At 36.4% G+C, this 26,046-nt stretch overlaps 2 protein-coding genes across 8 annotated transcripts in view; both read left to right on the top strand.

Moving 5' to 3' along the window:
* Positions 1–26,046, top strand: part of LOC105144233 (uncharacterized) — a 242,057-nt gene that overhangs the window by 27,054 nt on the left and 188,957 nt on the right. The window lies entirely within an intron of this gene.
* Positions 1–26,046, top strand: part of LOC105144231 (Chromatin assembly factor 1, p180 subunit) — a 61,255-nt gene that overhangs the window by 18,651 nt on the left and 16,558 nt on the right. For 2 of the 3 annotated variants that reach the window (XM_087410903.1, XM_011052997.2), the window contains exons 7-10: positions 5–159; positions 628–679; positions 783–921; positions 1,114–4,345. The exons of the other annotated variant lie outside the window; for it this stretch is intronic. In XM_087410903.1, the coding sequence (XP_087267029.1) occupies positions 5–159; positions 628–679; positions 783–921; positions 1,114–2,102 (1,335 nt within the window). In that variant the 3' untranslated portion in view covers positions 2,103–4,345. Of the gene's footprint in view, positions 1–4; positions 160–627; positions 680–782; positions 922–1,113; positions 4,346–26,046 lie in introns of those variants that run through there. 3 annotated transcript variants of the gene reach the window in all.

Here is a 26,046-nt window from a genome sequence, read left to right as displayed (position 1 = left end):
TTAGAAATTGTTTGAATATGAAATTGATTCCGACGATGAGTGGGAAGAGGAAGAACCTGGCGAATCACTCAAAGGATCGGATGATGAAAAGGATGAAAAGGAGGAAAATCCGGAAGAAAATGAATACGACATCGACAATGAGTTCATGGTTCCTCATGGGTAAGTAACATCAGTTAAATGTATGTTGAAATTATAAACTTGTATAAAATTATGAAATTATAAAAGTGAAATATATTTTAAAAGTTATCAATATTTTTTCAAATATATTTATTAGAAATAATTTTTTTAATATCCTAAAGAGTAAAATACTACTGTATTTTATTCTTTAGGTTATTTAAAAAATTATATAGAAGTTCTTTCCCTTTCTCTCTCTCTCTCTCTCTCTCTCAGATTATACAGTAATAATTCGAAAATATCATTATTTATTAAAATTAAAATTTTACAAGGAAATTTTTTTTATAAAAATAAAAATTACAATTCTGAAAAGCCTCTAAGAATTTGTCTTGCTATCAGAAAATAAAATTTGTATCAAAGCGATTAATTTTATTATTTATAAATTTCTGATATTCGTATCTTTTGATCTTTACGTGTAAATTCTTTTAAAAAGAAAACATTTTGTTATTTTAGATATTTGTCCGAGGAAGAAGCGCAGGCTGATGAGGAAGAAATGGAGGATATGGTAAGAATATTGTAATAGTACATATTAAGAAAACTGTTTTTATACATACAAAATTTTATTTTGAAATACAGATCAGTATAAAGCATATTTTTTTCTATTATAGTCACCGCAAACACAGAAAATGAAATTGAAGATATTAGGAAAACAATTTGAAGCTGAAAGAAACGCGAAAACACATAAACTTAAGCCAAAAATAATCGGATGCATTTGGCAGGGACCCGGCAATTCATTTCCAGAATCTAGTAAGTATATTTTGTTTATAGGTGTGGGTGTGTGTATGCGTGCGTGCGTGCGTGCGTGCGTGCGTATGTGTGTATAGTATACTTATTATATATTTGTAGTATTATATAGTATTATAATATTTATTACAAATATTTATTACAAATATTCTATATTTAAAATTATTCACAATGACATATTCAAACTTGTTTCAGTTCCTCCAAAAGTCAAAGAATTCTTGTCAGCTCGGCAAGCTTGGGTCAACAATATACCGATAATACTTCCGTCGTCGTCATCACCGGAAGAAGATACTTCGACTAATATTGAATGCAAGACGCCTAGCCAACAATCTGTAAAAGGACCTAAGAAAACCAAGTTCCCTGATGAAGCTTTGCCTGATCTGATCCGGTTAGTGCACGGAAACAGACATGGCAGGCACATTCTTATGAGAGAGTTCATGACATTTTGGAGCAAAAAGAGTGGGAGTCATTTATCGAAAGTTAGCGTATTATCGAAGATCAGTGAAATCGCTGACAGGATAGCATGTCCCGAAGAGGGACCGATGCATCTTAAATCTTGCTGGTACATTCCAGAAGGCATCCGAAAGCAATATCTTCCTGACATTAAGCTGTCATTACCGAATTGTTGGAAGTATATTTTGGTACCAAGTCAGAAAAGCGATTCTCAAAACGTTATAACTGATAAGACTGAAAAAGAAGAAAAAGATAAAGAAAAAGAAAAGAAACATATACCACTTATTACTCAATTCACTAAAAAAATCACACAGGGAGATATAAAGAAACAACTTGTAAAATCTGACCAGAAAGAGATAAAAAAACAGTCTTCACTCGACCAAAAGGAGAAACAATCGAAATCCAATCAGGAGGAGACAAAGAAATCACTAGCAAAACAACAGGAGATACAAAAAGAGTCGACATCGAAATTAGACCAAATTTCCGTCCTACCGAAACTACCTCCGCTACAAAGACCTCCTAAACGGGCAACTTTAATCTCTGTAGGTAGGGGAGAACAATTTCCAGAAAGATCTCGACAAAATGTGTTAGCCGAATTCGTGGGTCTTAATAAGAAGAAAGAGGAACCATTGAATAACGAAAAAACTATTGATTCAGACAAGGTTAGACTTATGGAGAATAATGATATGAACAAGACGAATCAAAAGTTAGAATCGAGTGAGAAGTCGTAAAACTTTCACGATAAATAGTGAGAAAGAGACTTCAAGAGCATATAATAATCATTGATGACTATTATGTAGAAAGAATCAACGATTGATTCAGAAAATAAAATGAGGGAATGGCAAATAATGATAGATAACTAGGTAATTAGACTTGTCTGCAAACAAAGTTGATTGCAAAGACATTTAATAATAGTCCAATGAAATGTAGACATGGGGAAACTACTATTCTTCTATTTGCGTAAATATTTCATTTATCATCCTATTTAGACAAATATTTCTTTAATCTATTATCAATATATTAATATGCAATTTATGAATTAATTAATATCTTTTTTATATGCGAAGCTTTAACAAATAGTCTTTATTATTATTATGTCCGTAATTCACATTATACTTATTTTATGAAACAAAATAGATTCATGATATAAAAACAGACGTAATATTTTTAAGTAATTTTGTATCATATTTAGGAACGTTTTATACATATATATAAGATTTTATCCATAACTATTCCATTACTATTAATTGAACAAGCTACTGCCCACAAAATTTAATTTCTTTATGAATAATCGCCAAATAATTTGTAAAATTATCAAAATATATTCATGAACTCACATTAAGAAAATAAGGATCAATTCTCCGCTAAGGACAATTGTCTTTATTCCATGCATTATATTTTGTCAAGATCGCAAAAATAATAGTTTTAATCGAGTTATATGATAACTGCCAGATAATTATTATATATGAGCTTAACAGTTATTTGCCTCATGTAAAAGATAAGTGCCTTAATTTGAAATAAAATCTTTGTTTCTATAATAGTTATATTTATAAAATTTATAAGAAGGAATTCTATGAAGATATAAAAAGATACAAACTACAGCTAAAAATATCGATTTGTATCCTTCCTTTATTTATACTACCTTCGGTAACGTATAATCATTATATGCTTTCTATTTGATGACACGAGTCGACATAAATATCATTCTATCTTGACATTCAATGAGTAACGAAGACAAAACGACACTTGTATCACAAATGGAAAACACTTATGGTAAACAAAATTGTTTTAACTTTCAACTTTGTAAATTTTTTTGATATGTCCATACAGCACTGATTATTGCGGAAACTTTTCAGAAACGTTTCAATCTTTCATATCTCATATGCAACAATTCTGAAAAGATTCTGCAATGTCATATGAAATGTTTTAACAGAAATGTTTCTAAAATCTATCATATGCAATAAATTGAAAAACATTTAAACTGAACAAAAAAATCATCGTAATGTTAACATGACTCCAAAATGTTTATTAAAAGTCATTTTTTGATCAATCGCGATTTAGTTTAACATTATTTTGATATTATGATTTTATCCTACTTCAATTAAAGTAGGATAAGTCATAATATTAAAATAATATTCAATTAAATTTTTAGCTGCATACAAATATTTATATACAAAAACGAAAAACTTTTGTATATGAATAATGATATTATGTGGAAGCTGCAGATGTGATTTTTTAATAATAATTATGTATAAGTGTTTTTTACTCATATAATATGATTAATTTATCAAAATAGTTGGTAATATAATTTTTGAGATTTATTTTAATAAATTTTGTAATCTGTAAACAGATCAAAACTCTCAATAGATTTTAAGTACTTTAAAAATGATATTTAAATATATATTTAATTGATACTTAAATAATATTCAAATTTATTATGTCGACATAATAAATTTAAATATTATTATTTAAATATCATTTTTGTAATACTAGAAATGACTGAAATCTCTTTGGTAATATTTCAAAAAAATTGCAGATTCTTTCTGTGACATTTCAATAAGACTTTATGCAAGAAAGGAATCGCGGACATTTTGCTATTTCAGAGCTGTCTCAGAAATGTTGTTGCAGACATATTTCCCAATTTTTATGAAATGTTTCACTTTTCAATTGAAATATTTCTGAGAAATATTTCTAAAAATTTTCTGGTGCTATATGGATAATAATTACTAAGATATTCGTTGGAATTATTCAATTTATTAACTATTAAATATTCATAACATTGTATTTTATCGATCAAAAATTATATCTCAATCGAAAACCACAAAAATTTATATTCTATATGCCTATTGATTAAAAATGATATCGAAGTGTGACACATGTCTCGTGTTCACCAATCTTATTTTGTATAAGAGCTTTACTGCCCGAGAGTTAATGTTTAAATAAAATAAAATATATTTTATATCAACCAAAAAAACCTATTCTCTCTTTTTATCATTGCGGGTTCACTCGCGGTCCTCAGGAATTCGTTTTGTACAAGACGAAAGGACTATCGTAAATACTAAATTCATTTCGGGGGATAATCTGTAGTTGTACTTATCAATATTCGTCAAAATATACTTTTTTCTCGCGAGACAGTTCGCTTTAATTGATAAGCACAGAATCGGACAGGTACCTCTGCCACGAAGCAATTCGTTTTGGGGGGTACCTCGAGGGAAGATTCCCTCGCGGGGAGAGCTGAGAAGAAAAAGAAGTAACGCCATTTGGGGAGGAAGTTTTACAGTCGGTAGTTCGGGGGGCCCTTCGTACCTCCGGGGTGTACTGGTCGACCGCGGCATATGGCCGGAATAACGAAAGGGCGCTTCCCGTGATTGCGGTAATTATCGAGTTACGTTACGAGATCCGTGCCGTTAAGATCTGTAGAAAACTGCGAGAGACTGCATACGGGCAGGAGGGGACCGTACGTAACGTTCAAGAGAGAAAAAGAGAAAAAGTTTTATATGTGAATTACGCTAATTTGCGTGATTGCTCCGCGGCGATATACGGAGGGGCGCCCCGAGGCTCGCGATGCAGTTGTTGCGATTTGCCTGAAAAACGTTATCGAGCGATGACGACGTGTTATAAATACTAACGAGATAGTTGCGTCTCGATTACTAGACCGCATATAAACGAGAACAATTTAAAAGCGAAGGGAGAAATGCAAATTTAACATGATAGTCATTATATAACTGCTCGAGCAGTTATATTTTAGAAATAAATCTTACAATTAGATTATTTTAATATTTTAATTTTAACTGCGTCTTCAAGGAATTTATTTGATTCCTTAAATTTCGATACGTTTTAAATCGATTAAATCTCAGATAGTTATACACTTAACATGAGAATAGACAGCTGTGTTTTTATATGCAGTGAAAAATATGAATTGTAAAATACTATTTCCTATGGATATTGTTTACCATATTTTTTAACTATTTATTTATCTTTAAATATGCAATTCCATTAAAAAACCTGTAATAAAAACTGTTATATTCATTAAAAATCTTAATTTTTTTAGAAAAAATATAATAAGCTGTTTAATGTGCTTATTTCGTTTACTTGTTTGATTTATATTTTTTCAACAAATTGTGTTGATTAAATCTATATATTTATAATGATGCTTTTCAAATAATAATAAATTGGAAAACAATAATATATGTTGTTAATAATAGCGATTTTAATTGGGATTTAAAAATACTCTAGATTGTTAACTTAAAAAAAATCAGATGACTACATCTAGGTTAAAAAAAGAAAATAAGGAATAGCACGTATGTCTCTTCCAGAGAGACGTAAATGTAAATGAATCAGGGTGAACAGAGTTGGGAATGTTACTTCATAAAAATAACACGTTACTGTTACTTGAAAACGATTTGTTACTTTTTTGTTACTTTTTTTTTTGTAATGTTAAAGTAAGATATTAGATTCGAAAATTATATTATTTAATAATTAATATTAATTGTGAAAATCAATATTATAAAACTTAAAATTTTAAGCTAGTTTCTATATAGCTTTTCTTCTCTCTTTTCTCTCTCTCTCTCTCTCTCTCTCTCTCTCTCTCTTTCTCTCTACTAAATTTGAATAAATAATAAATAACAATAATCTTCACTAATTCTAATATACTAATATTTTTATTTTTTGATATATGCTTATCTTTAGAAAATTAGATTGTAATTTATAAATTCAGCTTTTATTAAAAATTTTTATTAAACATGTTTTTAAACGTTAATGCTATTAAGAGTGAATTCCAATATTCACTGCCAATATTGAAAATTTATAGTATTATTACGTATAGTATTATTAGTACATTACTGATTTTCATTATTGGCAGTGATTATCGGAATACAACCTAAGATATGAAGTACAAAACATTTTTCGTTGTTTAAATTTCTATTGTAAAATATTTCTATCCAATTAAAAATAATGTGAACTATTGAATAGTTATAAAGATAGTAAGAGATTAAATGATATAAATAATGATTAAATTCGTTATCGTCACTGAAAAAATGTAACGACGTTATCATTAAGGTTACAGAAAAAAAATAACGATCGTTACCGAAAAAGTAACGAAAACGGTAATTATAGGTAAAAAAAAACGCATTATTCCCAATCTTGAGTTTATAGAATAGAAGATAACATACATTATAAAGAAGATGCAACTTTTGCCTTTTAGAACAGATATATAACGATATATATATATATATATATATATATATATATATTGTATATGTATGTGTATTATATATATTTATATATATATATATATATTGTATATGTATATATATATATATATATTAACGATGCAAGAGGACTATCACAAGAGAGCATTGTTTAGTTTGGCGCGGCTATAGTATATTTATCTACTGTATATACAGCAAAATTACCGTTCGCCGTGTACACGATCTCCGGCCAGTGTGCACGGCGTAATCATCGGGTTAATTAAAATTACAACTATTTCCATTCCCGCGGGATATCAATGTAGCCACGGCAGTATTAGCTAGCAAAAGTGTGGTACGCACATTGTTCACTTACATATGCGTAATGTCCGTTAATTTGACAAAATAAAAAAAATATCTACCGGTTGGAAAAGTGCACCTCACAAGCACTGACAAGTACGATGCGGTCGATTACGTTACGAGATAGCATTTATGCCTTCTAAATGTATCTTCTTTTCCGAATACTTTTTTTTATCTTTTTACTTTTATAGTGGAAAACAATGATATCTTTTTTCCTTTTTCTATTTTGTTTCCTAATATCTTGTTTTGTATCTCAAGAACATTGAAAAGTTATCATATAGCCGACATTATTTCTCAGTGAAAAATAATAATGGAAACAATGTAACAGTGTACAATGTATAATGTAAGCGATCATTAAACCGACATTGATTCGACATCGATTTTATTGTCATTTCTCACTGAGTTCGTATAAAATCTAAATTTTTTAGATGTTACACATCTGCAATAATAAGAAATAAATGGACACTTTCTCTCTCTTTCTTCTGAAGAATTAAGGCAAATAATTTTTACTGCATAACAATGATATTGCGAGAATATACAAACGTAAAAGATTTAAATTCTTATATATATATATATTGTATAGAATATTTAGACGTAAAAATAGAGATTAAAATAGAGAATTAGGATACGTGTTATTATTACAGCAACAAACAACAGGGCAAGACATGAAAATTACGGAGGTGCGAAGTGGAAGTGAATATAGATATTATTATATGTGCTCGTACACATTGAGAGGAGTTTAATTGGGTGGAATTCTAAGTGATCTTGAAGTAGCTACCCTCAAGCCGTCCAGAGTTGTGGAATATTTTGATTATAAATGTGAATAAATAACTGTAACTTATATATATATATATATATATAAAATATAAATACATATATATTTTATATAGATCATACCAATATATAATCACAGAGAGATAATGCACATAGAAATCTGAACAAAATAAAAAATTAAACAAATTGTCCATAGAGATATCATAGATGATATTATCATGTTACAATTTAGAACTTCAAGAATTACCATACTGAATAAATAAGGCATCATCAAGATGTTTCAAAATGTGTAAATAGAAACTCTCCTCTCCCCTTTTCTATGTACTCGATTTACAATCCGTGATCAGTATCTATTTAGTTAACCAGAACTTTGAAATTTTTTTATTGTACATGTAGATTTCAAATAAAATAAATGTACATGTGGAAGATGACAGAAAAAAATTAAATTTTTTATTTTTTATTATATATTTTATTATTATTATTGTATTTATTATATTATATATATATATATATATATATATATATTAAAGTGAAATAAATAATAGTAACATTTGTGAATTTGAAAATAAATCCGTACAAGTCAAATACTTTGACAATATATGTACACAAGATAAAGAAAAAAGAAATTAATTTTTCGATCATTGCAATTTGTTTCACAATAATCTCTTATCATCTTATTATTTCTGAAAAAAGAAGTATTCCGGTCCGCATTCGATTTTCACGAATTCGACTGAAAAGCGAAAATGCCTTTTCTCTTTTTCGGTCCCAGTATACCATCCTCGCGAACGGTGCGAGAGCGCAGCAAGGAAGAGAGACGGGGTGGGGAAGGAAGTGAGAAACAGAGAGAGGGCATGGAAGCGAAGCGGGAATAAAGTGGAGTAGACCGGAATAGAGTACAAGGTGTATGCCTAGAAGGTATAGAGAGAAAATGGTAGCCAATGGCGCTGCCTCGGCGTCGTTGCTACAGTATTGAACGTCTCCTACGCGAGGTCCAGATCTCGTCCTTCTTCTCCCTCTCTCTCCCTCTCCCCCCCTCTCTCTCTCTTTCTCTCTCTTTCTTTTATACTCTTTCTCTTTCAGTATGTTTCTCTATCCTTTTCTCGTCATATATCTCTCGCTCGCACCTTTTTCGCCCCCTGCCTCTCACCCGACCATCGTTTCCTCCTGGTCGTCCTCGTCCTCGTCCTCCACCCCCACCTCTTTACCTTCCCTCTGTCTCTCATTCCGTCCCTCTCTCTTCCTCCCTACCTCTTACCTCCCTCGCTTATCTCTTTCTCTCTCCCTCTTTCATCTTCCTCTCGTCTTCTCGTAACCCGACGACGTCCTCCCTCCACGATCTCGTCGTAGGGTGGAGACCCTCCCTGGTACTCCCTACCTCGTACTCCTCCTCTGTGCCGATGCTTCTCTTCGGCTCTCATCTCACGAGGTGGAGGTGGGAGGAGGAGGAGGTGGAGGCCTCTCGGTAACCTCTCTCCATCAGAGACGATCCGTGAGTCTGCTGCCGAGATCCGGAGTGGTGTGAGGTGGCCGTCTCTATATCCTCTCATTAATATTCGACCTTAGGAGGTCCGAAGCGGCCCGTACGGCCGTGTGGCGCAGTCTCTCTGTTGGTCCAGGTCTTCAGCGACAGTCGCTTCGAAAAGGTGCGATTGCCGCTGTCACGAGAAGTACCTGTTAAATCCACCAAGACAATAATTGGAATCTTCCCCTTTAAAGAACGCGTTCCGTATTGTGTTTTAATAATTTGCAGGGGAAAGAGAAAACTTATAATTGTCGCAATTCAGATTAATACGCGTTCGTGTATTTATAAAATAGAATAGAAACGCATTATTATTATTATATAATACATATATTATATATGAAAATTTAATTATGTATTATATTTAAATATAATACATACTCATAATAATCACATAATAACGTCTTTACAACAACGAGAAAATCTATTAAAATAATATAAATATACATGTTAAGAAGATATTACAGTTTTAATTTTTAGTACATAAGATTTGTCGATCTTTTACTATGATAGAAGTCATTTACGTCCCAGGTAAATTTTCATCACTGTGTTACAAGTATGCAAAAATTATTAAGTAATTCTTATATATTTTAACATCTTTAAAAAGTATTCATAAAAATTGTGTATTAAAAAAGTCTGTATATAAATACTGTAATTAATTACTACGTATTCTTAGTTTTAAAGTAAAGAAATGGTAGGATACGAATGACTCACTCATCTGTATTAAGAGTTAACAATATTTTATATGATTCTATCAAGATTTAACGATGGATCTATATAACAATTATTTCGTGTTTTTTTAATCTATTTAAGATATTAATTAACGACAACGATAATTTATAGTATCTACTATTCCCAGCTATTATTTGAAATAATACAAATGTCGCTTTTCTTTGCGAAACGAAGTCCCAAATGTGGAACGTCTCATAATTATTATTGTGGCGGAATATCAATTTAATGGCGATCGATGGTGAATTGCGGCGCGACTGATGATCGAAATCACGGATCGATGTGAGTCGGAGAATGATTGCGGAAGAGCGAGATGTATGGAGGCAGGCAGAGGGAAAAAAATGAAAGAAGACAGAGCGGTCAGAGGAGCAAGACGGTATACTTAATTGAATATTCAGGGATATACGATTGATGCGCGGTGTCAGTAGCCGTGGTGTATAAGAGCGGCATGCGGCGGCGTAATCGAGGTATTACGCTGAGCCTTTACGAGCAATTATGCTAAAGCCAAAACGCATTGGAGGTGCACCCGGTGCTCTCTTGACCGGCACGTATAGTTAAATATATACCTATTACCATTAATGTTGCGTCAGTTTCAGCGAACTTCCTTATCAACGATAAAATTAAAAGAGAGAGAGAGAGAGAGAGAGAGAGAGAGAGAGAGAGAGAGAGAGAGAGAGAGAAGTTTGATAGGATAAATCGAGGCGAATCGGATCAATATAAGTTTTGAAAGTGTTAATTTTGTTAATTTTGTTACTTTTTTTTGCTTCAAACGAGTTGTTTTATAATACTATATTTTTCCGCGCGCTTCCTCTGCATCGGAAACAATAAACAACAGTTCTATATTGCGTGATCCAGTCTTAGTCAATGCAAGCGCAGAGATCGTAAGTGCAGAAAGAAATTTTGTTTCTCACGATCTCCACAATCATGAATTTCATGTCTTCATAACGAAAAAGTACGTTGAAACTTATGCAAATTATAATGATTTTTACAGTGTACAGTTAACAGTTCGTTAAATCAGTTTATAATAATTTAGTAATCCGCTTTGCCTCTCAGTTTTCGGTGAATCAAATAATTGAATTACTTTTCTTGATTTTTTATTGTGCAATAAAAAATGTTTATGTATTATTTTATTATATGAGATTCAAACCAAAGTTATAAAAATTAAGAATTTATTATATAATAAAACTTAATGACAAAATTTATTTTCGATTACTTTTTTATCAACGAAGAAAAACTGATCTGATTCGTGCCGTAAAAGTGAACTAAATTGCGGAGCCTCGATTAAGCGATCACAGATCTCTCACGAAGGCATCACGAGGAAGAACGTCATCCGGGTCAAATCGGAGGCAACAGCGGCAGCGACGGAGGCGGGAAGTCTTCCTTTTTGCGTGGAATAAAACTCAGGGGAGAACGACGCGTATATAGGAACGGACAGGGACCTCGACGCGCGCGGTCTGCAGCTGCTGGATCTTATGCTAATCCCACCCCCGGAGGCTAACCCCAGCGTGCGCATCCCATGAAAAAGTTGCTCGTTACATGCTCGCCCATAAATCTCCCTAAGCTTAATCTGTCCGCCGCCGCCGCCGCCGTCGTTTCCCCCGTCGACCCGCGTCGCGGAAAACTCCTGCAAACCCGGGCGGCAGGTGTATACGTCTCGGCGCGCCCGCGGATTTTCATAATTTTTTATCCTTCGGCGAGAATTTAAATCCCGACCGGCCCGAGTCCGCCCTGAGAATGTAGCTTCTCGCTCCTCGAAAAACGGCCGCGACTGAGAAATAGTGCGAGCGAGGGAGTGATTATATCGCGATAAAAGGGTAAGAACTTGATTTAATGACAGTTTAGAGGAATAAAAATACATGACGATTGCTTCAAGATCGACTTTAAAAAAAAAATTAATTAAAAAAATCCGACGGTTAAGAGCACTCTGTATCAAATAATCTTTTCAAATGTCTTTTGTATACAACGATAAAAAATGCTCGATATATAATCACAAAACTAATTGTTCGGATAGTGCATCGTTAGCAGTGATTTCTTCAAACTATTATAGAATGTTAAAAATGGTTATTTTACATATATATATTTACAATATTATGTTATTAATAGTTTAACTAATTGAGAGAGGAGTGTTGTCATACTAATTTGAAGAATAGTCTGAAGAAATCGATATAACGCACGGATAATTAGTTTCGTGACTGTATTATATATATATATGTATATACACTGTAAAAAATAAAATGTTAATTTTAACTTAAAGACATTTAATGGATTTTCTGAGGCATGCAAAAGTGTTAAAATTAATATTTTATTTTTTACAGTGTATACATATATATACACATAAAATAATTATTGTTATATAGATACATATATACATACGTTTATGTACACATCAGAAGATACTTTCCGTCAAGTATATTTTTGAAGTTTAGTACGTTAAAAACATCCTTATTATATTATTATGAAGAGGATAATATTATGTCATAAAATAGACGCTATATCATATTCTTTACAAGAAGGAGGATACTTATGTAATTAAAAATTATTGTTTATATATTATACCAGCACCTACACATACATTGAATACATAAATAGTGTAGTTTTCTAACTATCTAACAATACATATAAATTTGTAATATCAGTGTTCTAAGAACATTCAATGGCATATACGCCAGGAATTTGGAAAGATTGGAGCTACACGTTACGCTCACGAGAGAGATATATGCGTATGTACATACCGGCACATACTAGGATCCTCTCGGCAGGGGGATACACTCTCGCGATCTCTGAAGCGATCTTCGTGCCGTTCGCGAGTGGATTGGACACGCATAATGAGAGCTTCGCCCCCGAAAGGTTCGTGCCGCTGTCGAGCCGGGTATACCCCGAGATACGAGTAGGAGGGCAAAGAAAGAATTATAAGAGATGGGCAGAATGCAACGTATAGCGTGAGAACTCCCGGCGAGCCGGCTCTCTCTCTCTCTCTCTCTCTCTCTCTCTCTCTCTCTCTCTCTCTCTCTCTTTTCTCCCTGCCTCCCTTTGCTCCCGAGTTTCCGAGATGCTCGCGTGAAATCCCAAATGTAGATATCTATTCCGTGAGAGGCGTTCGGAAAAAGGACTCGTCCGCTTCGCTCTAGGAAGGATGCGTCGAATGCCGGAGAGCCACCCGCCCGCCTCTCTCGTCAACCCCCTTCATTCCACGCCATTGCACGCCACCGAGGGATACACGTCATCGGCCGACGAAGTCGGTCTACGAGCACATTTCTCGAGCGTTGTGCCAAAAAATCTCTGGTTCCCGTCAGTCGATCGGTCCCTCCGAGACGTCTCCGCCACGTTCGTATATATATATATATACATGTGCGCATAGATATATGAGATCTTTCGTAGGTGGAACGCTTGACACCTAAATTATGGAGTAGCTTGAAAATGAAGGACAAAAATGAAGGAATCAAAGTAAAGTCACTTTGTTCTTCATCAGATTTCACATGGACTTCACTTTGATGAATAAATTCGTTTCTGCAATAATACATTTCTAGATTTCAATGAAATATTAACGTGTATGTATTTTGTGTGATTTTATATGAATATAGGGGATATTTAATATTATCAATGACTATACATAATTACATTACAAGCTGTTAAAATATATACGTTTATAATGACTGTATATAATTATAATTATAACAGCGAAAATGTTGAAGTATTAATATAATAGTGTTAATTAGCTCTGAGCGCGAGCGTAGCATGGCAGACAACGCACTGGTTCATCAGATCCCGGATTTGATCCTGATAGGAACCAAAATATTTATGCTCGTATCTCCTCTTGGAAAAGGTCGGCAACCTCCCGAAAGTATTTTTGTCCACAGAAACACCTTTCGAAAAATCCGCTGGATCCTATATGTAGATCCCATATGCTTGTGATAATTGAATAATCAGCGTGCACACCACAAGCATATGAGAGGCACAGACCAGAGGCCTAACCTAAGAGAAAGAAGAAGTGTTAATTAATAAGTTAATAAAAAATAATTCAGATTTTAATGCAATACTTATTTTATATGCCTCATACATGTTAATAATTAATAATTAACATTGGAAATCAGATGCATATGAAGATAAGTATCGCATTAATATCTGAATTATTCTTTTTTTGGATGTAACATTTGTTCTACAATATTAAGAGTCTATCGAACGAAAAATCAAATATTGGTATTCGCCGTAGCCACATGTTCGCACCAAAATATCTAACTCCTACTTAATCTATGACATTTCGCCGCTAAAAATCCACCGCAAACTTGCCGAGGGACTCGCCGAGTCGAAAGAACATGCTCGATTCCTGAGACAGCCGGTACATACCTTTATATGTACATATTATTTACGTACGTACGTGTGGTCGTCGAGTTCGTGAGTTTCCAGGACGGCGTATATACAATGCGGATAGAGCGTGTGAGAAGTCTATGGGCGTGGGGGCCATTATGGAGATGGATCTTCCTTCGAATAAAGCTCGCAGGACGGGCACGATGGAGACGAGGGAGGAGACGACGGGAAGAGGAATAGGAAGAGGAAGGGAAAGGGTAGTTTGAAGAGCCGCCACCGGGTTGCGGAAGGAAAGGGGACCGGTGGGTTGTAGGAAAGAAGACGAAGGAAGAACGACGGAGAGAAAAGGGGGGTACGCGAGGAGGTGGTAGTGGCGCTGGCGGTGGCGTGGGGTCCCAGTGGGTAGTTCGTGGTAATATATCACCCTCTTGTCGTCCGTGAGACGCGAGTAAGCCTGTCGGCCAGTACCCACCCCCTCCGTGCCGCCAACTACGAGCTCCTCCAAGGCGGAGGTGCGAGAGGGAATCGATACTCTAGGTACGGGTACGACGGACATTGCGCAAGAAGCGTCCGAATGTGCTCCCTCGGTTTTCGTCCGGCGAAGATCAAGATCGATATCCTCGAGGGTCTCGACTTGGTCTTGAAGGTACAATCGCGCAACGATCGATCCCCGACTGATTTTTACTTCTGTTTAAGCGATTAAGTCTCGAGCTGACTTCCGTATATCTCGAAAAGTCGTAATTTCGCCTTTAGCCGTAAAGTCTTAGCGATGTTAGTTTTCTTCATAGCTAATTATGATGTTTTAAAATGAAACTTCTTTTTTTGATACGTGATTGATTCAGGTTCCTATTTTATCAAGTCTTTCACATCTTTGACGGTTGATAGAGGAATCTTTTAAACTCGCCGATACTCTTCATTTATTATTTTATAAACTATTACAAGGAAGCAAAAACTTGTAATATAAATAAAATGCAGATAATCATGTAATTATCGGTTGAATTTTTAAATAATTATTGAAAGGCAACGTCGCTTATCGATAACAGCAACAAGAAAATTCTCCAAAAATCACCTTATTAATCCTTAGCAATGCGCCAAGCTGTGCAACCTCCGTACCCTCTCTCATCCCTCTGGAACGTAACACGAAATCTCTCTTGTCACCTCGAGAGAGCGGTCTGATACTTTTACGAGCAACAACGCAGCGGCGGCAGCGAGCGCGGTTTAATCAAGGAAAGGAGACGGAGGTGGATGTGGGGGTGGTAGATGGAGACGATGGCGGATGGAGGGACAAAGCACGAGGGGTTCCCGAAGGAGAAGCGCGAGGATGGGGTGAGGGAGGTTGGTCTAGGAAGGAAAAGGAAGAAGAGGAGAAGAAAGAGGGGGAGGAAGTGAGGAGAATGGCGGGACGAGGGCGGAGGTGGAGGTTGTGGAACCGTGGATCGATGTGTCGCCCGCGTGTCCAGCGGGTCGCGAGCGCTTGCGCTTTGACGTCCTCACGTTCCCTCTCTCTTTCTTACTTTCTCTCTCTTTCTCTTTCCTCCTCTTTGCGTCTATTCGGGGCCCCTGATTCGCTGAGAGCACGGTGACAACTCCTCTCCGAGTTTGTCACTCGACGACGCCCGACTCTCCCGCGCGTCGTCCCTCACCTGCTCACCCCGTCCAACATCCTCGTGCCCTCCCCCGAGCGCGAACACGCTGCTGTCCTTTTCCCTACGATATTTTGATGTCGCAGACGTTGATCGTCATCGGGAACTTTTCCCTCCGCAGTCTGCGACATAGATACCGTCACCGCCCTTCGTGGGTGGGGCTCTCGATGAGAGTCTGGTTCTTCTCTTATTGTCGCTTCGTTAAATATCTTTAAGTCGGATCTAAGAATCGAAAAGTAAAGTGGAATAAATTATATATATATATATATATATATATATATATATATATGTATATGTATATACATGTAATAAACCAAACCATAAGTCGAATAAGATCAGAAATTAACATTTCAAGACTTAAAGAAAGAGAAAGGCAAGGAAGAGTGAATGAACTCTATTTATTTAGCACCCTGAGACTAATCCTTCCGCAAGAGCAGTAATCGATTCAACACAAAGTTAACATTAGTCTATAGTGCATATATGTTTTCATATTTTAATGTATTTTAATACATATATTTAAATATGTATTTCTATATATTTTCTAATTGTTCAAACCAATTGTTTTCCGTATTATACGATATATATAATATTATAAATCCTATCTTAAATTCTGACAAATATAGGTATTACTTAAAATCGTACTTTAAAGGTTTATCACTTTATTATAACGAGAGATGTATTGATCTTATATACGTAGACAAAAAATACTTTGTACATATATGTTTATTTGTACATTTCTTAAATATAAATCAGAAAGAACACATTACGTGTTTAAACAATTTTCATAAGAAAAGCATAGATCCCTTAAAATTTCCATCCTACAAAAAATATACATAAATATATAAATACATAATATACTAAACATCAATTTTTGAATAAATGTATTAAATATATAGTAGAAACTTAAAAACGTGTTAATTTTTTATTCAAATCTCTGTTGTAATTGCAATTGTTCCAATATCACAACATTATATAGTGTAACGTTCCAAGTGGCACAAAAGCATATAAATCACGGAGAAAAGATTCTATCCAAAAGAAAATTAAATAATTATTCTGCTTCAAATCGAGAAATTACAGCTTTTACCAACTGTGATTACAGCTTGTGATAATATCGACTTCCTTACTACGCAACAGTGCGACGATAGGTCACGCAAAGTGTCACCTGCTTCCCCCTCCACAGCGAATCAGCTCGCGCGGCACGTTAGGCACTTCCCCCGAATTAAGAGCGGAGACACGTGTATTGGATTTCCTCGCCATGCTGCGCTTCCGTCCTCCACGACTCAGAATGTCGCTGTCCTCTGTCCCCACCACAGAGCGACACAGGCGACAGCGGGGATTGGCTGGCCATGGCGACAAGGGCGTGGTACACCTCCATCGCGTCTTTCAATTGTGTTACTCGGGACCATTTGAATTGCAGTTTGCACACGTTTATCACCGTTTTCTTTGTATTCCGCGTCGCAAACAAACCCTTCAAGTGCGCAATCGCGTACTCACTTTTCATGTCAAAAAGCGCCGAAACAAATTTAGACTACGGTTCATTCTTGATACAAATACTTAAAAAAAAAATTTTTTTTTTTTACTGATCAATTAATAATGACATTCTTTCTTTCAATTTGTTTATCAAATATTTTTCGAAGCATTTGTAGCGTAGCAAGTGGATTGCATTCTTGATCATGCGTTCAGCTTCGATTACAACAATTCTTAAAATTGATTAGGCTTTACAATCGAAGTATGTTGTTTTAATTTTTTTGAAAATAAATAAAAACTGTAATGTATAAATTTTTTTTTTTTTGAGATATGCCATTCATCGTGGCATTTTCCGATATGAAATAAAGGAAATAAGAAAATCTACTTGATTTATCAGATTCACTATAATTTTTATGATTATTTTCGATATTCAAACAATTTATTATAGCAGTGCTTTGCACATTCGGCCAATTTTCAGCTTGGTTCCTACCCTTCACTTCACCAATCCGCGGCCAGTCTAAACGCTGATCGGTGAAGTAATGGACACGAACCAAGCTGAAAATTGGCCGAAATGTGCAAGTAAATCCCAGCATTAATTTAAAATATTATAGATCACATGTGTGATATTGATTGTCACTTTACCGATAATTTTTGTATCGTATATCATTGCGCAGCTTTTTACCATACAAAATATATGCGCAACAATACATAACGATACCGAAAACTATCGGTAGACGTATAAAGTTTCTGATCTGACGTCATGTATGATACATTATATAAGAAATATTCAATTCACTTTGTTAGTAATTTAACTAGTATTTAAATAGTAATATTAATGAGAGAAAGGGAGCTCAAATAAATCTAATATGACAAATAAAATATTTATATGATTGTAGGATGTCTTTATAGAATGTTTTTATAGAAGAGTCATCTTATTTTCATCTTATCATCTATTGCTCGTTGTGCTTATACATTCGTTAGATCTCTGCTTTTTGCGATAATATGGTGCAAATTTTGAGAAAGATTTGACACGTAGTATCGCCAGCGTTTGTTCGAGCACTTAAGAGTTAAATCCGCACCTCTCTCGTCGCTGTCACGATCGTAGACGTGAAAATCCTTTCGACGTTCCAACGCTCCACTTGGAGCCGTTCCACGATAAATATATATACAATAACCATTTTTCGAGACTAAAGTAGCCGGCTTTACGTTCCTAACACGCCATTATGCAGGCGCATAAAGGAAATCGAGTTTACGACAGGTTGAAACTCGAATTAGGTCAAACATCAGGCTACCACCCATCCTGAAAGCTTACGTGAGCTTAGAAATTGAAATGTTCATTACACAATTTTCTTAAGTAAAAACAATTTAATTAATCAGTCCGTAGCTCGATCCAATAACGAAACGCGAAAGGGATATGAGATTGCGGTTGGATTGAAATTTTTTTTCACCCCCTGTTTTCGATCGTGGCGCGCAGTTAAAGATTGCTTCCAATAGACTCTGCTTGCTGTCGTTTTGTTGCTCCGGATTTCGAAAGAGACGAGCGTAACGCTCCAGACTTGCGTGCGTTAAATTGCCAATCCGTTGCTGATAGGCGTTGTGTTCGCTACAAACGTTTTTTCGCCTTTTTTATTTATCGTTCTCCCCTTATTTAGGGGAATACATTATTTATGCAGAATTACATTAGAGTGTAACACAAAAGCACACTATTTAAACGTACTGTCTCGTTTTGTTCAGCAGGAAATCTATATTAAATTATATCACTTCTCATTATTCGCTTTTATGTTAAATGAACGTAAACAATTCGATTATACTGTGATAATAATTGATACATCGAAGTTGTATCAGCCACAATTATTTTAGTATTTTTAGACTTTACGAATAATTGAGAGCACTGTGCTTCGACAGAGGATTCTTAAAGATAATAACCCGTTTAAAACGAACGAAGGAATAAGTAACAAAAAGCGAACGGCTCTTCCAAGCTGCTGGAATGCCTGTCGATGGCGGAGAGTCGGGTCGGAGTGTTCGCGATTTACAACGTGGAACCGATACACTCGTCGCCGTCCACTGTGGGCCCCAACCGGCGTGAGGGGGCAGGGAGGCACCAACGGGGGCGTGTTGAAAATGCTCTCACGGCGAGCGAGCGAGCGAGCGAGCGAGCGAGCGAACGAACGAACGAGCGAGTCTCGTCGAGACGCGGGCCCTTGCCGTGTCGCGGGATAATTGGGACACCGTGTATTATCGCTTGCGTGCCATATACGCGGTGCGCGGTGTGTGATTGGATAGGCGGAGATGGGTCGCGCGAGATAGCTGACCCTAACTAAGGTGGAAGACCGACTGCGGGGGTATATCTCGGAGGACCATCTTCTCCATCTGCAGCGGCGTTACCTATCTACGTCACGGTTGATGCATGGCGTGGGCGTTCCTGCGTTCGTATACTCAGGGGTTCTCATTTAATTATCGGAGGCCAACCCCCCCCCGTCTCTTCCTCCTCCCTCTTCCCCTTTGACTTCTCCCCTGATGCACGGTGTGAAACTTGCCTGCAGATCTTAGAGGACACGGATATACCTCTCTACCTGAGTCGATAGAAATATTCCGCCTTTATTTTCTCTCATTGCGAAATCGCCTAACAGAAACCATGTGAGATTCGTGCGAACTAAGGGAGGTACGATAATATAGATCTGTAATTGCGTAATTGGCCCGCGATGCAATTTAATTTGGTGTATTAATTTTGGTAATTATGTATCGCGACTAAGTTATCGATAAGAATCTCGAGTTTCTGGCACCATTACTGTCGGCACGGATCCCTCGAAGGTGTTAAATTGGATTTCTCTCGCCTGGCGGTCCCCCGTCGTTGATCAGATTAGCCTGATTGAGTCTCTATCTCGATACATGTTTAGATGTATGCTGAGTGACTTGAGATTAGTTGAACTCACTCTTTTTACTTATCCGCTTTGATACCTTGTCCAATAGTTAATCGTTATTGATCTGACATAAGCCTCGTTGACTTAGTTGGACAGGTAAAACTGAGAAAATTATTCACGATAAGATTCTCATTTTCTTGATTCAAAACGATCGAAATGGTATTACATTGTATAAAACCAATGTAATTTTCTACTTTTATCATTTAAATATATATATTCAAATATATAAACAATAAGAATTTTATTTTAGACCGTATGTGAGAACACAATCGACAAACTAGAAGCCTATGCCGGTTGAAACTAAATCTTTAATGCTTTTTAAATAATTTCTATGTGAATTTATATACTAAATATGTAGTTATTTGAACTGCGCGCCGAAATGATTTTTCGAACTTGTAAACACAATTAAACTACTATAGTAATATCACAAATTAAGTTGATAAATAATTTAATAATTTGATGCTCAATCTGACATCCTAGAAACATGTTAATGTACTGAAAAACTGTAAATAAATTTATTGCGAAAAATATTACCTCAACCGGAAGTCGAACCCGGATCTCTTCTATTCCATATGGGTATCGTTTTAGACTACCGAGGCTTTAAAAAAAAAATATATATATATATATATATATGTTTTGTTAATTATTGCTATTTATTTAAAAAGTAATTAATTTATTATTAATCCTAAGATAAATTTTTCAATAATTTATTTACATTTTTTTTTTACATAAAGATGCTAATAGCATTATTATTGAATTAACGATCAATTTATATATTATTTCAACTTCAAGTATGGCAAATATTTAATTCTTATGTAAAAATCATCAAAATAATGTCTTAAAATGCCAATATTGCTCTGTGATTGACTTATGGCATCTTAAGCCTGTCTTAAATATAAAGATCCGACTATGATTGTGTTTCAAATCCAACAGTACGCGGCGCACAATTTATACTGAAAGATGTACTTAGAATTTACATATAGAAATGTTTAGTAATTGATTTTTCCTTACTTATTTGATTTATTCATACATAGAAGTTTAGATTAACTTATTGTAATAGTATTAAATCGCAAATATTCTACGATGATATGAAAATGGTTAGATTAGATATTTTACTAAACGAGTTAGACCTTACATCAAAAAAATTGAATAGCTATTATCGCAATTCACCCGCACTTCTATTACGTAAAGCGTAACAAAATTTCTTCTTAATCCTTAACAATTTTCGAGCATCACGATCTTCATTCTTGACTTCAATATTTCATATATTTTACATCGTAACGCACATAGCTCATCATGATATCATTGATCACTAGAAAATAAGTATCGTCGTGTTTTCCTTCGGACGGAAGTCTTCAACCTCAATCGCACCTCTTTCCCCGCCATCTCCTCTTCAACCTATTTACCCGCTGCACGCGGCCGATTATAAATCACGACGTTCGGCGGGGCCCTTTGACGATCGCGCGGGCGCGAGTACAATGCGATTCGTGGGCGCGTGTGAAAACGCACGCGTATAGTATACGTGTACGTGTACGTGCGCGATCATCCCCCTTGTCCATGGTGGCGTGATATGAGCGTACAGTCGGTCTTATATGCACGCACATACGACAGGGAAGCGGGGGCGGCAGGGAAGGGATGGCGAGGGACGAGAGTGCCTCATTAACCGATTATTAATAGCCCGGCCCGCTCATATTAATGACAGACGCATCTGCTCCTTATATATCTACCTGGCATGTATATATACACTGCGCGGACCCCTTCTCCCACTGACGTTTTTAACGTTTGTTGAGCGCGCACTCTTACGCGCGCGCGAGTTCTGATCGTCTATCTTGTTAAGCTATCTCGCTGATGTAAGTTACAGGCAGTCGCCGAACGTGGATTATAACTAAAGGTATGTCGTATATACAATTTTCCTGGACGATAATCCTCGGACCAAAAAGATTTCGAAGACAAGAACGATTCTTGGAAGAAACGGAGAGACTCATATTGTACAGATTATACAGCAACGTTCTAGCAATATTACAGTAACATTGCAAACTATCCAGTAATATTGAGTGTAAGCTTAAGTGCTGTATAAAGATAAAGAAAGAGAGAGAAATATTATGCTTATCTTTCAAGATAATAAATGGACGTTTATCGGTGCTAAATGTAGACTGCGGATGAAGGTTAATGACCCCTGTCCACCTCCTTTTCTAGTTTACCCTCCCGTAATCATAGTTTGTCTCTATCAAGTGACTTAACGGTGCTAAATCGTCCGTGTATAACGGACTACCAATTGCGCAAAATCGGTAGATCTAGAAACCTAATGAAGGCGGCGAATGTTTGTCGATCTCCTCTCACTGGCATCAAAGCAATGCAGAATGCGAATGACCGATCTACTTCGATTGCCGATTCGGCACGCCATTCCGTCGAGTATTACGAGATTGACGTTATTAACGAGTCGTTTACTTTCCTTGTGTCCGCAACGAACTAGATCAGCCGATTGGCGCCGGGAAGATCGCGATTGCATCAATTTTGGTCTAATCGTTTCTCCCCTTCTTTTTATTTTTGAAAACTTTATTTTCCTCAGTGCGCACTCTTGCCGGATCTGATTAGCCTTAACCGTTCCTGGTGGTACGTGGAACGGTGATAAATCGCAATGTCCGCGGGGTGATGTTCAGTAGCCCCTTGATGGCTCGCGTTCCCCAATTTAAGCGGTATTCAAGACGACACAAAGAGCCCGGTAGCTCATATGTCATCGCGCGGCCGGTGACGGCACGGCCTCGCCGCTTCCTTTTGTCGAAGACCATGGCATGGATAGATCCGTGGACATTTAAGCGCACGCGGATGCTCGCCGTCCGGCGAGGCGCAAAGAACGAATGCGCGAGAGAAGACGCTAATTGATGTTACTGACTCGAAGTGACCCGCCGTGTCGACGCGTCGTGTGCGGTCGCGATGTGGAACGTCTAAGGGAGCGCCTCGAGGAATCCGCCATGGTACGAATGGCTGCGTTCAATAAAAAAAAGCAGCTTTGCAACTGTTGCGAGAGCTTTTAATGTTATATATTTGGATCCAATGAGCAATTAAGGGTAAGAACTAAATTAGAGATTTTTACCCCAGATAGCGTAAACAGAACGTTTCAGCAATATTGCAAAGTTGTAAGGTTACCATAATATTACTAGAATATTCCATTATACCTAGGATAACAGTTGCGAAGTTACTTTTCACGATGCGGAATGTTTAAGGGAAGCGCTTCAAGGAATCCGTCATACGAATGACTGTGTTCACAGCAGAAAAAGCAGCTTTGCAACAATTGTTGAGAGTCTTTAGTATGATTGGTTTATGCATATAATCCAATGAGGAACTATAAGAACAAAAATTAAATTTAAAAATCTTACTTCAGATAGCATTGAATATTCCAGCAATATTGCAACAATGCTGAACTTTATTACAACATTACTGAAATGTTTCATGCTATCTAGAACAACAGTTGCAAGCTCGCTGTTTTTCGCGATGTGGAACGTCTAAGAGTGGGTTTAGAACTAGACAAAAAAACAGAAAAGCAAGCCAATCAGAACTAGTCTCTGATTTCAGCTTTCTGCTTATTATAAGCGCAAGTTTTGATTGGCTGCTTTTCTGCTTTCTGCTTTTCTGTCAAGATCTGAATTCACCCAAAGGGAACGCTTTGAGGAATCCGCCATAATACGAATGGCTGTATTCAGCAGAAAAAGCAGCTTTTCAACTGCTGTGAAATTCTTTAATATGATTAGTTTATACATTTAAATCCATGAATTAAGGAAAAATTAAGAACAAGAACTAAGAATCAATAAATTAAAAAATCTTATTCCAGATATAGCATGGAATTTCAATAATATTGCAACAATGCTGGGATGATAGTTACAAAGCTGCTTTTCGTAAAACATCTAAGGGAACATCTAAGGGAACTTGATCGAGGAATTCGGTATGAATGCCTGCGAATGACAATAAAAAAAAGTATAAGTTTTGCAACTGTTGTAACTTTAATATGATTAGTTTATATATTTAGATCCTGGGAAACTAAGGGCAAAAAATTAAATTAAAGAATGTTACTCCAGACAGCATGGAACATCCAGTAATATTGCAGCAATTTTGCAAACATTGGAATGTTTAATGCTGAGACAATAGTTACAAAAGCTTTTCCTGTTGAACGCAGTCATTGACGCGTATTCGCGCGAATTTCTTATTTTCCTTCTTGCAGCAGACTATACTTAAAAACTATAATCTGAGATATAATTGAAAAGCAATAGGAACAGACAATAACAGAATTCTGTCTGTCAGAAACTAAATATATTAGAATACATGAAATCTGTTATTCTCTTCAATTTTTCAATTGTGTCTCAACAATCGTGCTAAGATAGCGACATTTTAGAATGAGTCTCAACGAGTAGATATCGATCGGGGTTACAGAATCAGAATTTGACGACGCGTTCTTTTTCGCGCGTATCAAACATCTAAGATTAAGATAAAACAGAGAATATTCTGTTCTTTCTACCTCGATCTGTGCATTACTGTATCTATTTTAGACCCAAGCACGCACTCGTTTGCTTCTTAATGGCTTCTATAGGGTCGTAAGTCATAAGTCATAAGAAATTGGCTAATCACAGTTGTACGTGAAAAAAATAATTAACTATGATTGGTTAATTTCTTTCGACAGCTTACGACTTACAACTCTATTATATTGGGTCATCTAAAAAGTATCCGCGGTCCTTTGTCACTAAATATATGACCATCAACACACATCTAGTGACAAAAAACCGCGGATACTTTTTAGATGATCCAATATAATAAAACAGGCTTAACCGGATTCTACATCAGTATCATCGTAACGTCGTAAGCGTGTCGCAAGCGTTGCGGTCCAATCAATATAATCAAGCTAGGTCGACTCTGATTGGACCGTAACGTTTGTGACGCTACGAACCGATTCTATTATTGTAGAACTAGCATTAGATGATCGTCTGCGTAGCGACTGGTGATGATTATGGCAACTGGTGATGCGAGCTAACGCTCGGACGAATCTACGCGCGATGGATGATCGCAGCTGTTGACGAGAACGATACCAAAAGTCGGCAGCTAGCCGAATCTATGCGAGGGCTGTTATTATCTTTCACAGTCAATGGGATCGGGGAGAAAGGATGAGGAGAAAGAGGAGGGGACGAGGGGATGAGAATGCGCCGCATGTAATTTGACGTTTAGCGATTTAAACGTTTGTCTGTGATCATCGCGACGCATCTATAATCTACGCGCGTCTCTTTCTCCTTCTTTCTCTTTTTCTCTCTCCTCCCTTCCCGCCGTTTCTCTCCTTTTCTTGATATTCTCTATTTCTTCGGGGGCACCCTGTGCGTGCGCAACGCACGCACGACGGCCAAAAGGCGCAGCTGCTGCCTCGTCGACCGGAGGTGAATCCTCCGTGCAGCGTGGCGAACAGAGGATTCTCTTTCCTCTTTACCCCCTTTTAGTTGTTCTCCTTTTTCATCGGCCAACGTTCCTCTACGCCTGGCAGTGTGCCGGCGCTATCACCGGTGCAAATCAGGACCCGGGTCTATCCGTAATGGGAGTAGCGTTTTAGTCGTGTTCGAGGGGCTAGACTCCCTCTAGAGAGAGAGAGAGATGGAAATGGAAGTCAAATCACCAGGCTGCGGGTGCACTATCTAGCGAACGACCGGTCTCAAAGTGAATGACCACTGAATCTATGCTTATCTCTCTGCGGTTATGTATTAAAACGACGTGGACTCGATTTGAATGTTCTAAAACGA

The sequence above is a fragment of the Acromyrmex echinatior genome, chromosome 11, assembly GCF_024713525.1.
Source record: "Acromyrmex echinatior isolate Ae372 chromosome 11, ASM2471352v2, whole genome shotgun sequence".
Taxonomy (NCBI): Eukaryota; Metazoa; Arthropoda; class Insecta; order Hymenoptera; family Formicidae; genus Acromyrmex; species Acromyrmex echinatior.
This window is presented reverse-complemented; position numbering and strand designations above follow the sequence as displayed.